Source organism: Schistosoma mansoni, chromosome 4, assembly GCF_000237925.1.
Source record: "Schistosoma mansoni strain Puerto Rico chromosome 4, complete genome".
Classification (NCBI taxonomy): domain Eukaryota; kingdom Metazoa; phylum Platyhelminthes; class Trematoda; order Strigeidida; family Schistosomatidae; genus Schistosoma; species Schistosoma mansoni.
The window spans coordinates 24,882,383-24,901,056 of NC_031498.1; the positions used below are offsets into that span (position 1 = coordinate 24,882,383).

Below are 18,674 nucleotides of genomic sequence, written 5' to 3' on the forward strand. Positions count from 1 at the left end.
GTGAACACAGATACCAGTAGCAGATTAGCAGTAGCACAGATAGGCTTGCACCTAAACTAGTTGGGATTCAGACAACCACCTAGCATCTGAGATTTAGAGGTGAAATGTTCCAAAAGCATTTCATTCACCGAACAGGATGCGTCCCAATCTGAAGTATTCTGAGTGCTCCTAAGCCAAACCACATTTACTAATGAACCATCCAACAACTAACCTTATGAATAAATAACCGATTGGCACCTGGCGACCATGTCACAAACCGAAAATATTCGACTTCCAAATAACCTCCGTGACGTCGCAATTTGCATGCTGCTGTTTCAACATCGTGCTCCATTCGCTTCCTTTAGTTATATGCTTCGTATTTTCTTTTTTGTAACCATTAAATAGCCATGTTTCTCGGGCTTTACTTGATCTCCACAATTACTGACGGTGTTGTGCACATTGAGCCTTAAAAACACCTTTGACCTTTGTCCAACAAAATTTAATGCAACTAGAGACTAATTGGGTGGAAAATAGGAAACTGTCCATAAGACCCACTATTAATGATAACACTGATTCACCCAGAGTAGAAAGGATTATTTTCTCGTAGAATTGTGAACGAGCAGTGGTTTCGGAAACACGTATGCATGGCACATTTTTGTCGTATGATGACAAATTCAGAGTGCATGTGGTCACCTACAATTGGACTATCTGACGGGACCACATATACAATCACACATTATGAATAACTTTGATGAAAATTTTACATACTACCGCTTGTTACGTCTGGCCGATTGTGAACGCTATACTCGCTTTCCTAAGCTAGTTCCGTATCCCCAAGCTAGAACTATACACCGACTTGAAGACCAGAGAAAAGGCACGAGTATCAGATAAACACTTTACTACAGGGTTCATTTATGTACAGAAAATACGGGGGTTTTATAGTAATTAAGAGACCTTGAGTTTCCATAGTAGTAGTGTGTTAAACAGCCAATCAGGATCTCGCTATTTTAGTAGCATAGCTTCTAATTACTCGCTGATTGGTTTGGGCTCTTTATGAGCCTTTGGAGGCTCTGATAGAGTTTACTGTAAGCCGACTTAACACCGCTTAAATTGCATTTGGATGCCATAACAAATATATTTTTTGGAGCTATCTGTTCAGTTCGTAAACAGTTAACTCACTGACTTTATGAGTGCTGCTCAACTATGGCCAATCATAAGAAGCTCGATATATCATAAATTATAGTTTTTTCTTGTCCATGTTCTACTAGTTTAAAAATATTTATTTTTTTATTGTTATCAGCATTCATATATTGTGTTTTCATGCTTATAGTCGTACTCATAAATTTTGCAATCCTAAACTTTCATATTCTTTGACCAGCTATCTGTCATTGTCATTTCTTAACCACAAATTATCTGACCAGTATCTTATACCTCATACCATTAGTTAACTTCACAGAGCTGTGATATACTATCTGGATGTTTAACCCACAATACAAACGTTTTAACTGTCTGGTTTGCTTGTAACATAGAACTAGTAGAGACAGTGTATTCTGATATGGTGTACAACATAGAGTTTAGGTGGAGGCAATGTTTAAACATACCAAAAACGTAAGAGAGTCTAACATCACAAAATGATAGAGGTTGACGTTACTGACAAGCAAACGCGTTTGTGGGGAGTTAACTTCAATTCACCCATGTCTGTAGGGCAGAACATTTTATTAAATTAGGACTTCTTGTGGTCTGGTAGGATGTCACGAATCATTGGTATGGATGGTTTTTTCTTACTCTAAATACCCCTCTGACTCACGTTCGCAACCTTGAAATGGTTTCACCTCGCAACAAGAAACCTTATTGCAACCGAAACCGGACAGTTGAGCTAGGTAGGGTTCCAATCATGACTCTACAGAAGTTATAAGAGGAATAGTTATAAAACGTTTGACGAAAAAGAAGGCAACTGGTATTCGAACACTGTTTTCCCCACCAAATTTTGGAAGTACACATAGTTCTAAACTTTCGGCCTTCTTAAATCACTTCCATTTGTACAATTCTATTTATGCAACGCTATACTTTGGCTCGCTTTGTTAAACCTGGTGAAATATTCTTGCTTACAAATTGATCTGATAAAAGAGAATTAGTCTAAGTGGTCATAATTATTCCATCACAAATGACTAAACTTCACTAGTCATAAACACTGTCCGCCCCGCTTTTTGCCCTTCCCTTTTTCAGCACCCTCGTGGTATACAGACGATAAAAACATATGTGGAACATATGACTTCGTCCGGCACCACCACTAGTACGTCCGGAATTAGTCTAAGGTCATTATCACGAAATAATAGGCCAACGTTGGCCTATAATAATTCGCTAAAGTATGCTTTTCCGCCCCATAGAAGATTAATTCATTTCCCAGCAAGTGATTTGTGGTTGTCTATCAGGTCAGTCCTATCGAATACCTACTTAAGTTCCGTTCCGACACGAATCTTGGAGAACACACCAGGAAATAAGAATTTTATACGGTTTAACTAGCCATAGACCTAAAAATGACACACGCGCTCAGAGTTTGAAAACTTCATTACACGTCAAACCCTCATAATCAAAGTACATCAACCCATTCAAATCAGAAGTGACTAATGAAGGGGTTCAAAGATGTATTTGGAAAGCTATCGATATGTCAAGAAGCATTTGGTCTAGGCTGGCTAACGCTTGTAAAGGATGGGTAGTACGGAGTACCCATTTATGATCTGGCACTGATGCGTGACCTAGTGCCTTCAATCACGTGTGTCCAGTGAAACTAATGAGGCCAGCATCGATTTTGATGACTTAAAGAACTATTAATTTAAGGAATTTATTTACCACTACAGACATCATAAACGAAGCTCCACTTAGTGCGCTTCCGTATCTAGCGGCAGTGAATAACTAATATCTTTAGGTGTTGATCTAGGTATATTTAATAAGCTGATAAAATGTTGCCCTGAATGTTTTAGAATATATCAAGCCTCCCTTTGATGTACTCCTGTAAAGTCCCTTAGAAAATTTCAAGATTTGACTACTCGTGATGAGTAGAAGGTGTGCTCGTAGTCCAGTTTTCTATGTTATGCCTTTAGTTTCTGGGTGCTGCTCCTAATATTTATGTTGAATCTGAGGTTACATGAAAATTTAAGCGGATACCTGGAAGTTTACAGGATGCCATAGGTCATTAGAAAGTCACTTTTAGAGAGCCTATACTCTAATAATGCTACATCTGGAGAGATTATGACACTACGTAAAACCGAAGAATGGAACGAAAGTCAGCAACGCAACAACGGGGCAAGCTAGACTATTCTACTATGCCCCAGCCCTGCTAACTAGAGGGCGAAGATCAGATTCACTCGAGGTAAACGTATATTTCCAAAAGCACCCGGAAGAATGAACGAACAAGCATACAACTCATGCGCGTATACAGCGTACAAAAATATTTTTGGAAGACTTCACAGAATGGCGTGTTAAAAGGGAAAACTAACCAATGACATTTAAGGTTCTCCCAAGTGGTAAATACAAACTAACGTGAAAAGAGCGCATAAACAAGAAATTTAGACTTCTAAAACGAATATACAAAACTCAGCCCTCTGCAAAGTGATTTCTTGGGATCTGGCATCTTAAACCAGTAGATGAAGGCAAAGCAAATTAAGGTATTCTTCGTAAGGTTTGGATTTTAGTCCTCGAAATGATTACTTGGCTCACCTTTGAAAACATTCCAGAGTATCCTTACTGTTTTCAAGTGCGGGGGGAAAGCACTATATTCTCGCCCTTTATATGAGGTCGAATGAAACTTCACAAAATTGGCTGGCAAACTCTATTGTCAACCAGGCTAAAAATGCGCTTCAACCTTACCAGTGTAAGGATCGCCTGAAAGGGATTTTCTTCACGGATCGCACAAGAATTGAGATCACAGGGTAGTGAGACTGGTAGGTCTTCTTCAACCTGGGACATCTCCAAAAGGAAATTGCCTGGGTCGTATGTGTAGTTCGTAAAACGTCTAATGTAGGTTACCTCACTCTTTGGGTTATTGAAACTAATTATACCGTTATCCGCACAGATGGGGGTCGAGCCAGATGCACTTAAAACTGCAAATTATCACGTAGACTGCAAATTTCTCTCCAAATTCTAACATCGTCGGCAAAAAGTAATAACTCCGATGGTGCTTGCTGAAGAAGGACATTTGGATTAACGAAAACGAACAGACGTCTTAGTGTTGAGCCGACTGAGATTCGCGAAGACATCATCTAGCTTGAGAAAAGATAAAATTTACTCATGTCTTAAAAAAACAATCAATGGTGGACGGACAATTAACAACTTGGGCTTGCTGATCAAATATGTATGAATGACCTTATTGAAGGCTTTTTGGTAATCGAGGTATATCACATTTAGGTTCCTCATGCGATGGGAAATGGTAGTTTAGTCACCAAACTGGTAATATAGGAGCAGACTTATAGCTCCTCTCTTATAATTAGGTTTGTTTACGGCTAATCTTGTCAAACTCTTTAATCAACTTATTTAACAGACGGTGTCATTGGAATAGCAATAATTTATTTATGACTTTGTATCATTACTATGACTGCCATGTCTGTATGAATATGTATGCTTGATTACATGTGACAGCCTACATACATGTCACTATCCCTAGCTTAAATGTTGGTTCAATCACGTCAGGCTAGAGCCAGTTACTAGCCAAAAACAATGAGGGATGGTCGCACAATGTTGTGGATTGGTCGGAGTTAGAAATCAACAATGTTGGGCGTTGGTTCAGAGGTTTAGACGTTAAGCGTCTGAGCGCGAGGCTGAAGGTCATGGATTCGAGTCCCACTTGACGGTTTAAAGATTCTCACTGCAAGGGAGCTTTACACCAGGACGAAACGGCCATCTAGTGCTTCCAGGTTCCTAATGGTGGTCTAACATTGATCGGTTCTAGATTTCTGTTAGATGTTAGTTGCTTGAAAATGGCCTAATTAATCAACCGGTTTACAGTATATGTGTGCTTGAATCTTACTAATTGATTCGACTCCCAATTCACCTCTGTATTTGCTTGCTCGCGCGTATTAGCTTTTCGGTTCAAGTTCGCTTGGTACGCTTGGATCTAATAATAAATTGTAGTAAGGACATAGAGTTGCCTTCACACACCAATGGGGTTTATTTAATAACGGTTATCAGGGTGATCAGTATATGAGGCCTTGAAAAAGTATCTCGAAGCCAAGCCACTACAGGCCTTCCGGGAACCAAGCTGTTTGTGTGAGATAAGTCTGTAGACAATAAACAGGGGTGTAATCTATATTACGCACTAAAATGGAATCTAGGTGTATCTTTTGCTTCGTTTGAGCAGTAAGGTCTTGGAGTTCTCCACCATCTGAAGTGATTCAAGCAACTTTGCTGTAACCCTTCAAGAGGAAACTTGATACATTCCTAAGGACTCGGGAAAGAATTTCAAATTAATTTTTTAATACTTCTCTTTTTCAGTCTTCAGTAATAAAGATAGTAGGTTGGTGAACCTGTGTTAATCCCGCAGGATTTCCTTTCAGCGAAGGTTCAACTTCTCCTTGAAAATGTTCACGGATGAGGCCTTACCTGTTCAGGTAAGACTTTCATGTTAAAAAAAGCTAAATTGGTTCCACTTCCTACCGAGTAATCCCATTACAAGCAAACTAGACAATTGGCTAAAAACGAAGCCCACTCTATACCCTATAAAATTTAAAAACAAAAAAGAGAGTTCAAACAGCTTCGAAAAAAGGGAGACAGCCATTTGTATCGGAATACTGTTTTCAGCACTTTATTTTATAATTACACAATTCCATACTTTCTTTTGAACTACCTTCATTTATACAGTTCCTTACCCACTCATACCTTGCCCACACTTATTTTTCTTTAACACATTAGTATGTTCTTACCTAATAAATACTTCAGTAACAGACAAATAGACTAAAAGGTTATACATTAACTATTCCTCCATGAATATTGTGTGCTCTGCTTTTCGTCCTTCCTTTTTCTTACACCTTTTTCAGCCTCCTGCAGATACTCCACTGAAAACAGATATGGCACGGGTGACTTCGTCCTACACCGTTATTAAAGCCTCAGATATTCCGGAGGGATATAAGTTCGAAACTTCTAAAAGCCCCCAACTTCGCATGTATCTATTCTCGACCATCAGTTGTATGTTGCGACGCTACCTCCATAAAGTGCGCCAAGTGTGATATTGATATGTTTCTTACGAAATCCATTTACATTCATATCTTATGAAATATCAACCCAGCTGAGTAATTTTCAACAGTGAAAATTGTAACTTCTTTAACAATTTGATCTTGCCTGTAAACCGGCATGCCTCATGTAACAATCTGTTATTTGAGAATAAATTATTATTATTATTACTTTCCAGTCATTGACCACTCGATGAGAGAAACGGTATGGACGCGGTTTCCTATCCATTCCTGTATAGCACCTGTTATTCCAAAGGTCAGGAGCTTCTGCATATGACCTAAGTGTGAAACCTTGTCAAACTCTGCCAAAATCTATGAATATCACGTCGACAGACAGGCCGTTATCCAGGGCTGCTGTCCAATCCTCTCTCGCAATAAGTTAGTCAAGCATGAACGTTTGTTACGAAACCCATGTTGCTCGAGAGTTGACAGATTTTAGGAATCTATGTGACGCAGAACCTTGACCCGAATTATCTTTTCGAGCTTTCCTTGTAACATTGTCGTGTCAGTCGGGCGAATGACTCACAGCAATGTTTGATGGGGACAAACTTTTCCCATCTACGATAGGGCTGAATATTGTCTGACTTTCTGATTTTAGCAGAGTAAACTGACACGTAGAGTTCAAAAAGGACTTTTTAAGTAAACGGACGCCTTTTTGGCTATCTTTCCTTCTCTTCTACGTTTACACACCATCCATTTTCCATCAATCGCTGTATCCAAATTAGATCTACTCGCGACGATAATGGTTCTATCCGGATCATCAGTCGCTGCTGTAGCAGCTTGGCCGCCAATAGTTAAAGGTTTATTATTCATTATTTGTTTCAATGTAGAAAGCTTTATTTCGTGTTGCACACTTGGGTGTCTGACACATGCTGTGACAGCACTTACGACAGTGACACATTCTTTGTAATCAGAATCCATGTTAACCTTTGTTAACCCTTGTTAACCTTTTTGTTAGCTAATGCCAGAAGGATAATTGTTTCTTGAATGAGTAACGTTTTGCCCGAACAAAAAACATACAGTCGGTGCGAATTAGACTTCGAGCCCCTTTTATAGGCAGTGGAACTTAAGCGGGTGCACATTTTATGGAACCACTTCTTACACTCATCACATTGCATTCCTTCTTCAACAGGGAATAAGCAATATGGCTGTCCAAGCTTGTGAGCAGAGCCGACCATCTTAAAAATTAACCAAAATGGCAGACAAAATGGATGTGTAAGACAAATATCAAACCTTAATCACATAAATCAAACCAAAGACGACGAAGAATGCTTTGATGCAGTGAATACACAAAAGCAAGATCAAAACACACAAATAAAATATCACTTTAACTGAAATAAATTCAATTAAAGTGTAAACAGCAGTTTCGATGCATAATTTGCGACCGAAACAGTGAATTTAACTCAACGAGAAACAATACCACTATCCTTTTTGAATTGAGCGCGGTTTTTTGCTATTTTGTTCCGTTTGTTTCACAATTAGTCCTCTCCTCAGCAGCATCGATGATCCATTGCTACCAGGCAAGAAAGTTCGTTAAACGGAGACTTTTACTGTCCTGCCCTCAATCACTTGGTTTATTTCACCCTTGAAATGAAATCCGTTTTTTCAAGGTTGTCCTGCAAATCCGATATTTTAAATTTGTCAGTTGTTGTCGTTACAAACAGGTAGAAATGTACTTGATATGCAAATATACGCAGAATTATTTGTCGATAGTGATGTTAAAGAAAAATATCTTTATCCAAAATCAAAAGGTGCCAATTTTATCCCTTGGCTATCTTACTAATAATAATTAACTATTGGGTGACATTTAAGTTCGTTGTGTAATGAACATTCTCGAAAAATTCGAAATCCTAATTCCGAGAGTTTTTTCAAAGCGTTGATCTTATTTTGCTCGATCATAAAGCTTCGGATGATAACGAGATTTTAACCCTTTTCATGGGCATAAAGTTTACAGTCGAGCGGCCTTGATTTCACTTTCTCTATTTCAATTCGTTCATCAGTATACTTTATGCTAACCGTCCTGATGGTAAGAGCCTCTCATCTGATTCAACCTTCCGTCGAGTACGTTGGCGTATAGAGTTCTAATCACTCACTAAGAAAATGTGTCATCGTATATTCTCTGTTCTAGGGACCAAAAAAGTTAGTTTAAATGCAAAATTATTACTAAGCAGTTTTAGGATTGTGGTTTGGTGATCAGTTGTTCGTTTATATGACAAAAGAAACGGAGCTATTTTAAATGGTCTCTCGTCACACAATAGTTCCGAGACACCAATAATTAGGTTAACTGGGATTTGGTGGACCTTTTGCAACAAATGAATGTCTTTTTTCACATAGAGGCCGGCAGCACACATTCAGTACTTCAGTTTCGGTTGAATAATCACTTTATGAAAACTCAGACATGTTTTAACACATGCTTAAATTAAGAGTCTGTGTATTGATCAAAAAGTTATGATTATTTACAGGCGTTGAAGAGTAATTTTCATGTCTTTACTGATAAGTGCTATTCAGTCACTGTATGTTTAGAAGGCGGATACCTTAAAACAGTTCATCGCGCATTTGTTTGTTCCTTAGTGATCAGTTTGCATCACAACACTTTTAAGCGAAAATCGAAGGTTTTTGAGCGCTAGCATTTCCAGATTCATGTGAGGCCCTAAAATTTTATTTTAATTCATATTGATCCAGGTATTTTTGTATCACTAAAATTTAACGAGATCGGGACTAGGAAGTTAATTTACTTTCATCAGGAAAATCACTGCCCTCGAAACTATGACCTTCATCCCTCTACTAAGTACTTTTCCGGCTAGAGAACTTGGACGTAGCCATCCAGTTGACACTTATTTAAATGGTTTGGTGTGAAAGTTGAGGACTCATCTTGTAGCCTTGGGTGAATTTCGTTAGGTTTTGCAGATTATTCTATAACGAGTTCATTTCATTTTCCAAGAGTTTTAGGTGCTTTTATGATTGAGATGTTTAGTTCCTCAGGTGAGAGCATGAGAAAACAAGGAGATTTAAGAAAGTAAATTGTCATAGGTCATTGTGCATTGTCGTGATAAGTTATTACGAACGTACATGGTCTATTCAAAACAAAACACCATAAGACTTCATTCCACAAAATACACCGGAATCAGCGTTATTGGAACAATGTGTATTGCCTGGGAAGCACTTAACTCAGTGCATGCTGACAATCTTAACTTTACACTCGCTGGTACTCATTTTGTCGGTTCTAATCGATAAAAGTTATATTTGAACAACATATTGTGAATTTACAACCCTTTTAACTTATATTCATAGCCAATTTAGTTAAAAGCACAAAAGCTCCCGTAAAAGAAGTTTGTCTTTCGGTAACTGCGTTTACAAGATCTACTCAAAGAAGAAAATATACGATGGAGGACGACCGGAAAGGAATCAAAAAAGCACTAACTTTAAAGTGTCTTGAAGTGCTTGGATGCAGGAAGCATCATCGTAAGGAATGGATCGCTATGGAAACCCTTGACAAGATTCAAGAAAGGCAGAAAAAGAAGACAGCAATCACCAACATTCGAGCAAGAACAGAGAAAGTCAAAGCATAAGCTGAATACACTAAAGTAAACAAGAAAGTAAAGAAGAGTATTAAGACTGGCAAACGGAAATACGTAGAAGAGCTAGCAAGGGCGGTGGATAAGACTATAAGAAAAGGAAATATGAAACAACTATATGTCAAAATGAAAAAGCTGGAAGGAAAATTTAGTTTTAGTGCCCTGGTATCCGACTCCAGCTGGATTGTATAGATGATTGTTATTGAAATATAGATGTTGCCAATCCTCGCATATAATCATCGACTTAAATGGCGTTGGTGAATAACGGAATTAAATAAATCAAATACGAGAATGAATTTTGAATACATATATTTCATACAATCGTTGGTATGAACAGACAGTTAGAAAGACAAAGTGAAGAGAGCGAAGCAAAATGACACGGAGTGGTGATGGCATGTGAACCAACTCAATTTAACCAGGCGTGAATCAATATTTATAGTCAGACGAAAATAAGCTATAGATATGTGATCAGTAAGATGAGAAATGCACACACATACGCTTACATAAAAACAGTCAAGGTTGATTAGCGAATAACTGACCAGGTCAAAAGTGTGAATCAAGAAGAAAGAATAAGTTGGCTTGTCCGGAGGGCGGAATAAGCTTTATGGTTTTAACATAGAAACCGACAGTACATAGCAAACCAGAGAGGTCAGTCAAGGACAAACAAGAAAAGCCAATCACTGGGATTCAAGAATAAAAGAACAGGTGGTTAGAACACTTAGAGGAATTATTGGATTGACTAGCTCCATTAAACCCACCAGACACCAAGACAGCACATACAGACCTCCCTATAGACGTCACTCCACCAACGATCGAAGAAATCAGGATGGCCATCAGAAAAATCAAGAGTGGGGAAGCACGAGGACCAGTTGAAGCTCTAAAGTCAGATATAGAAGTAACTACAATCATGCTCCACGTTCTATTTGAAGAAGATTTTGGAGGGTAAACAGGTGCCGACAGACTGGAAAGAAGGATATCTCATCAAGATACCAAAGAAAAGAGATCTGAGTAAATGTGAGAATTACAGAGACATAAGTTTGTTGTCAGTACCAGGAAGGGTTTTCAAAAGAGCGTTGCTGAACCGGATGAAAGATGAAGTCGACGCCCAACTTCGAGATCAACAGGTTGGACCCCGTAACGTTCTGTCGTGCACAGACCGAATTGTGACACTATGGATCACCGTGAAACAATCAGTTGAGTGGAACTCGTGACTATACTTCAACTTCCTTGATTAGGAGAAAGCATTTAACAGTGTGGATAGGAGAACATTATGGAAACATCTCCAACACTATGGAGCACCTGAGAAAATAGTCTACATTATCCGGAATTCATACGATGGATTACAGTGTGATGTCGTGCATGGAGGACAGCTGACTGACGCATTCGAAGTGAGGACCGGTGTCAGACAATGCTGCATACCATTCCCTTTTTTTCTCCTGGTTTTTGGCTGGATTATGAGAACCTCCACATCTGAAGAGAAGCACGAAATACAGTGAACAGCTCGCATGCATCTTCTCAGAAAATCTGGCTCTTCTATACCAAACACAAGAACAAATACAGGTCAAGACAACAGGTGTGGCCAAAGCCTCTGCATCAATAATCCTGAATATACACAAAGGGAAAAGCAAGATCCTCGAATACAATACAGGGATCATCAACCCAATCACACTTGATGGAGAAACCCTGGAAGATGTAGAAACATTCACTTACCAGGGAAGCATCATCGATGAACGTGGAGGAAGTGATGCAGATGTAAAGGCAAGGATTGGCAAAACAAGAACAACATTCCTACAATTGAAGAACATTCAGGACTTAAAACAACTGTTAACCAACATCAAAGTAAGAATCTTCAATACGAACTTCAAGACAGTCCTACTGTATGAGGCTGAAACGTGGAGAACTACTACAACCATCATCAAGAAGGTACAAGTATTTATGAAAGGTCGTCTACACAAGATACTCAATGTCCGTTGGCTGGAAACCATCAGCAACAGCCTACTTTGGGAGAGAACAAGCCAGCTTTTAAATGAAGAGGAAATTAGGAAAACGCGTTGGAGGTGGAAAGAACATATACTGAGGAAATCACCAATGTGCATCATGAGGCGACCCCTAACTTCGAATCCTGAAGGGAAGCGGAAATGAGGAAGGCTGAAGAACACACTGAGTCAGGAATTGGAAGCAGACATCAAACGGATAGTCTGGGAAGGATTGTCCAGGACAGAGTTGGATGGAGAATGCTGGTGGGTGGCCTACGCTTTTCCACGAAGGGTAACAGGCATAAGTAAGTAATATTATCAACAGGTTACACAAATTCTTTTCGATTGATTATGCACTAATCTTTGCAGTAGTTTGGGACCATATAAAGTGGAACTGTGTGATTGTACAAAATATTTTTATCAATAAACTAAATTACTTTATCAATGTTCTACAAAACACATTTGCAGGACATCTTACTAATAAAATCAGTGATGTGGAGGATTGAAAGCAAGCAAAACAAAATAAAATTCTCCCTTAATGTTTCTTATTACTACTGTGCAAAATTTACCAAGGAAATTAATTATGTCCAAATTCAGATGCTTGAGTTGTTGTAAAATGTAAAGTATTGAACCGATGAACATAAATGCTATATCTTATTTCATTTATAAGTGACTAAATTATCTAATTTCTTCTGAACTCGCTTGTCACTGATAAATAGTCATGCCTATTTTTTAAAGCAGTAAACAATCAAATGAAATAAAGTACCAGTTGCTTCACCTCACTGTCATACCCAATAAAATTTAAACTTTACTAATATTAACAAACTATACTTCACCGAATCAAAAATCATTTATTTTCTTGATTTGTTTCTTTTTCCAGAGAAAACCTGTACTCATCATCAATATTCATATTTGTTGAGATAACAGGTCAATTAAAATGTCAGGGAATCAAGGTATGTTTGTTAAGTATAAAACTTCTGTCCAATAAATACATAAACTGTAGTAACAAAGCTTTATTTTACAAAAATTAAGCTACATCAGCACAATTAATTTCGGTACTTCTCCTTTTTTTGGCAATAGACCTCCAAGGCCTCAGTTTCAGTCGCTCAAAACATTCAAGGAAGTCCTTGAGTGTTGTTGTTTCATATTTTGCCAAAATAGTGTGAGGAAACAAATTTTTTAAACTTAGTATATCCAGGCAGTAATGTGGTGACCAGCTGACACAAGAAACTGTAGATGTATAGTGTTTTCAACAATACAAGAAATTGATTACTGTTAACAATTAATAGTATTACTACTTAATAGGGTTCGTTTGTTGATGTCAAGGACTGGAATTGATTTGTTTTATTTTGCTGTTGTGCACATAAGCAGGTTTTCTGAATATTACCATTTAGTCACAAGATTTGATAAACTTTCAGTCAAGAGTGGTCAACATCGACAATAAAACAGTATCAACATCTATAAGCAGAGATGGATAGTGGCTAGCAGTGGAATCCAAGACGCGCGTTTCGTCCTATTTGGGACTCGTCAGCTGAAAGTACCTGCATCTCAGAGTTGATGTTCACTCTAGGGACTCGAACCCAGTACCCTTCGCTTCAAACGCCATCGCGTTATCCACTCGGCCACTGAGTCCTGATAGCCACTTGTTTGTGAGATGGGATGAAGTTTAAATTCATTGAGAATTGTTTGTTTGAATCTTCCCATCGATTTGTTAGAACTGCAACTGGTCAGTCTCTAATTGGTATATGTGCATACTGTGCGTATTGCCTCGATATAGCATGGTAAGCAGAGATGGATAGTGGCTAGCAGTGGAATCCAGGACCCGCGTTTCGTCCTGTAATTATCTATAATTAAAAATTATGCTCCTTGCACAAACTAGTATATACCTAGACTCAGTAGTTCAGTGAAAGATACTTTGGAATTTTGAAGCGAAAAGTGCTAGGTTCCAGTCACAGTGTGAATATCAGACCTGGGATCCGAGCTCCATTACCTGAAAAGTCCTAAACACGACTATATGGATATTTTGGATTATGTAATCACTTGATATTTCATCATTTTCATTGTTATTTCTCTTTACCCTTTATTTTCTCTCCCTTCTTCTTTACATATATATGTATCTATTTAACAGATGACATTGATGATAAAGAACAAGGAAATATTCAATCATCAGCTTCTGTACTTTCAGATATAAGTATATTAAATATAGCTAAAGCATTAACTGAAAATGATATGAGAGTCTTTCTATTATTAAATATACCATTAACAATATGTATTAATAATTACGAAGAAATGCGTACATTTAATCAACGTGAAGCGGCATTTAGTCAAAAAACATTAATGTATTGGAAGAAATTACGTGAAACAGTTAAAGATGATATCAAAATAGCTGAATTAGAATATGCATTAAGACAATCGGATCATAAAGAATTAGCTGATATATTAGTTGAACGTAATCGTATGAATTTAGAAATTACACGTGATTTATTACAGAAATAAATTGTTCTAAGAAGGTTTGTTCTATTGATATCTTACAACTTATGTCGGTGTATCCTTTCGTTCCATTCCATAACATTCATGACCTTTTTATAATCAATATACATTAGATTGGTGAACTATGTGTTGCTTTTATACTGTTTGAAGTTGATGATGTCACTTTGGAATACTGATGTAACTTGAATGTTATTTGTATAATTGTAAACTGTTTGTACAACGACTTTTGTATATTTTTATAGTATATAAATAATATAAGTATTTCATAATACAGATTTTGGATAAACTGACTTACATATTTTTTTTTAAAGTTTAGATAGTTAGAGAGGGAACTGTCAGAAGGCTATTACAGTTCTTATTGTACTCCGTCTCTTTTTGTCATAATAGGCTCCCGCATCATCATTTTTTTAACCTTAGGTTAATATTACTAAACTGTGTTAATTGGTGAAATCATACTGATCAGTAGATGCAAGAAAAGTATCATTCAACCATCATTAAATATTCAGTTTTAAATGTTTATTGTTGCATTGAAAACAAGATTTTTCAGACTTTTATATCTTTATAAGTCACAAAAATAAACACAATGGAAATATTGTACAAAGTTCTATTTTATGAGAGTCATTTAGTGAATTACAAACTACTTGTGACAGTTGGTAACTTGAATTCAAATTGGGTATGGATTATAAGTTTACCTGCAAAACTGCAGATCAAAATTTATAGAAGAATTCCAGTTACTAGGAATTTTAGTCCTAGAGCTTTCAGCTAACTTCTTACCTCTACAACTAACACAGAACCTTTAGTCAACATCATATAGAGTCAAGTAAACTAATAATGCAGTTGTGATGAGACCGATAGAAATCGACCAGCTCTACTGGTTACAAACGTCTTTGCTCTCAGGAGTAAAGACAATCAATAAGAGACAACAAATCAAGACTTCCAACTGGTTCTCAACCATCAGTAAGATATGCTTGAAAAACAGGAGGGATCGATGCTGCTCCCAAATTTTAAGCAGTTGTCATGTAAAACTACATTAACAGACATTACTACTCAGCTATGTGAATAAAATTGGTTTTTTGTAGGACAAAAATATATGTGTCAAACGATCACTCAATGGTAACCACTGTCATATCTACTGATCGGCACTAATCGAATTAAGCCCATAATCTTTGCAATGTAGTATATGAACAGAGTTACTCGGACTTAAGATGAATCTTATATACTGTTAGACTGCTGACACTACTCAGTAGGATGCCCTAGACCTAGGTTTCGCAGTGGTGGTCACTGGCTGAAACAGGTTGGAAGATCTATAGTACCTATGTTTCTTTCAGGATTGGAAATATGACTGAAAGTCACCTATTCAATAATTCAGTTTGAGTTCATATAAACACTTAGTCACTTATTCTGACTATAATATTATAAACACCATAAGCAGAATTCAATCACCAATTAAGAGTAGACGCCGATACTAACTGCAAATCGGTCCATTTTCAGTTGACTATATAGTTGAAACTACTGATGTTTCTTATTATATTGTGTATATGTTTATAGACTTTTCAGATTATTTAAAATCTCCTTGAAATATAGATATAAAATGATTAATTTTATAAGATAATTGGCTTTTAAGGTGGTTACTATCTTTTGAACCTTATGTATAAGGGTAAATTTTACCCGTTAGTGACTTCTGTTACTTTAAAAATACTTTCGTATTTCACTGTTAAAAAAAAGATTTAAATTATTTAACTGTCAAATAATAGTAGTACATGTTTGATATACTACTAACTATGAAGCAAGAAGTCAATAGATTCTCATATTATGAAGTAATTTAGAACTAACTATGCGATCACATGGAATGATGAGCAAAATAAACTTTCTTATGTGTACTAGGAAATTGCCCTCTTTTATAAATACAAGACATTCTATTTTACCTTACTGGACATGATCTTCTTTTGACATTCGTTTTAAACTTATACAAACAAACTAGTCTAATAAAAGTTCTAATGAATTCGAAACTACTCTATTTTGTGTTCTTATAAATGAACTACTTTTTACTTGGTATAAATGATAATAAATTAGTACAATAATTGAAAGCATGAGTCAATTGAAGCTAAACCACCATGGAAAACCTGGAAGCACTGGACGGCCGTTTCACCCTATCGTGGAACTCCTCAGCAGTGTGCATCCACGACCTCGCCTCGCGAGATTTTAACCCAGGACCTACCAGTATCGCGCCAGGGCACTTAACAAATAGACCACTGAACCAGCATCCATCGGATGCTTGGACCAGATTGTCAGGCGAAACGTTGGATCTACTTCAAATTCAATCGCTGAGATTTTACAAATATATTCTTCCTACTTAATGTCTTACATCAACTCGGCTCCCAAATGCTGTGAAACTATACGCTCTAATTTAGACGAAAGTTTTTATATAACCAACAAAATTTATATATTTTATAGTAATATTCGTCAATATTAGAACGAATAAATTCACTTAGTATTACTTGTTTGAATCTTCCCATTGATGTTTAAGACTGCAACTGATCAGTCTCTTATTGGCATATGTGCATACTGTGAGTATTGCCTCGATATAGCCTTAATTCACAGGCATTGTAAGCAAAAATGGATAGTGGCTGGCAGCGGAATCTAGGACGCGCGTTTCATCCTATTTAGGACTCGTCAGCTGGATCTGAACATCAACTCTGAGATGCAGGTACATCCGGCTGACAAGTTCCAAATAGGATGAAACGTGCGTCCTGGACTCCACTGTTAGCCACTATCTATCTTTGCTTATAAAGAGTATCATAAGTTAAAATTTTCGTACTGTTTATATTTCGTTTAAATAGTTGCTTACTTTTAGATAATTCTTAACAAATTTATCATATACTATTCAATTTAAATTATTTATTGTTGCAAAAACACAAAATGTGGTTTCATTAAAACACACATTTTTGATTGATCTACCAAGTTTTTTCTTTTAGAGATTGTTCATTACACAATAAGAAATAGAGTGAAGTGGTCATGAAAATAGAGGATATTAAATATACATGATCAGTTCAGGGTATATATATATATATATCTGGTTATATATATATTGTAGACTACTACACTATGTACAACATTGCTTTCGTTTGAGTGAGTCAATAGGGTAGACAGGTATAAGGAAGGTAAAAGTGACAAGGAGAAATCAGATAGAACGAAAAATATTTCATCTTGATATAAAATGATATATTTGTTTTTATAAATCTCTTTTCTTCCAACAACAAAAAAATATTCATTTCATATATCTAACAATAATCATATATATAAACATAAATAAATATCAGTTTACAATGGGATCATAAAATGTGATGACACCGAAAAATATTGAAGGTAATAAACAATAAAGTTAAAAAAAAACGTTTCTTGACTTAGTAACAATTATGATCCGGTAGTTCAGAGACCAGAAGAAGAAGAAGAAGAAGAAGAACAAATCATCATATATAATAACAATAGTAATGGTAATAATGGTTTAAATTAAATACATACGGCAAAATAATGAAATGTAAAGAAGACAGAACATACTAAGGTTAATGATGATGGTGATGATGACAATGATGATGATGACAAAATTGAAGGTTTTCTTATAGTCACATTAAAATTCAACATCATAGTTATTACTGTTTTGTTCAAGAAGCTGATATATGTATATATATTATGCATGTATACAATATTGTATGCTTATATTAGAAAGAAACAATAGTTGGATTCGATTCAATCGATATAAACCTATTATTAATCTAGTCTATAAATGTTTATATATATATATGAAAGGATTATAATATCATGAATGTACTTCAATGTCATGTACTTATTCTTTGAGAATGAAGTTGATCTGTGAATAAAGAAGAATAAATACACATTATATGAATACACAAGAAGAATGCAATGAGAATGAGAATCAAAATAAACATGTTCTTAGTGATAACATGATTTAATCTTGTTATAACAGTCCTTTCACTTTTTACACATATGTGGGACGTTAATTTACTTTAGACGAATATCTACACTAGATTCCCACCCAGTGTCTATTCTACAGGATTTCAACACAACTCAGATTAAGAACACGAAATTAGCTTGACTAGAACGTCAGTATATTTCCACTCTAAAATCCGACATAATCCAACAACAAGTAACAGTCAATCAATAATAATCAGGATAGGGGAATGTGTAACACATATAACCCCTATCACACTATCGACATGTCTGACTCAGCAAAACCACCAGTCATTATCATTCTCGCCCACACATCAAATATGTAATAAATATTTAAATCTGAATTATTTGAAATGGTAATAATAAATATATTTTTCGTTGTTACCCATTGTGTAGACGTTTCGTGACCTGATATAAACTACTTCTTCGGAGTAAATGACTAACTGAAACTCAATTATGACAAG

At 36.4% G+C, this 18,674-nt stretch overlaps 2 protein-coding genes and 1 non-coding gene across 3 annotated transcripts; 2 read left to right on the forward strand and 1 right to left on the reverse strand.

Moving 5' to 3' along the window:
• Window positions 1–2,247: 2,247 nt before the first annotated feature.
• On the forward strand, window positions 2,248–2,502 carry Smp_202600 (uncharacterized protein; the record flags this gene model as incomplete). Its single annotated transcript, XM_018797292.1, has 1 exon — window positions 2,248–2,502. The coding sequence occupies one exon, from the start codon at window positions 2,248–2,250 to the stop codon at window positions 2,500–2,502; it is 255 nt and encodes an 84-aa protein (XP_018652348.1).
• A 10,131-nt stretch (window positions 2,503–12,633) lies between these two features.
• On the forward strand, window positions 12,634–14,300 carry Smp_151440 (hypothetical protein). The gene is made up of 2 exons (XM_018797293.1): window positions 12,634–12,704; window positions 13,880–14,300. The coding sequence occupies exons 1-2, from the start codon at window positions 12,689–12,691 to the stop codon at window positions 14,245–14,247; spliced, it is 384 nt and encodes a 127-aa protein (XP_018652349.1). The 5' UTR covers window positions 12,634–12,688; the 3' UTR covers window positions 14,248–14,300.
• On the reverse strand, window positions 13,313–13,382 carry Smp_tRNA_00604_Pseudo_TTG.1.1. The gene has a single exon. It is a non-coding gene (tRNA).
• Window positions 14,301–18,674: the final 4,374 nt, after the last annotated feature.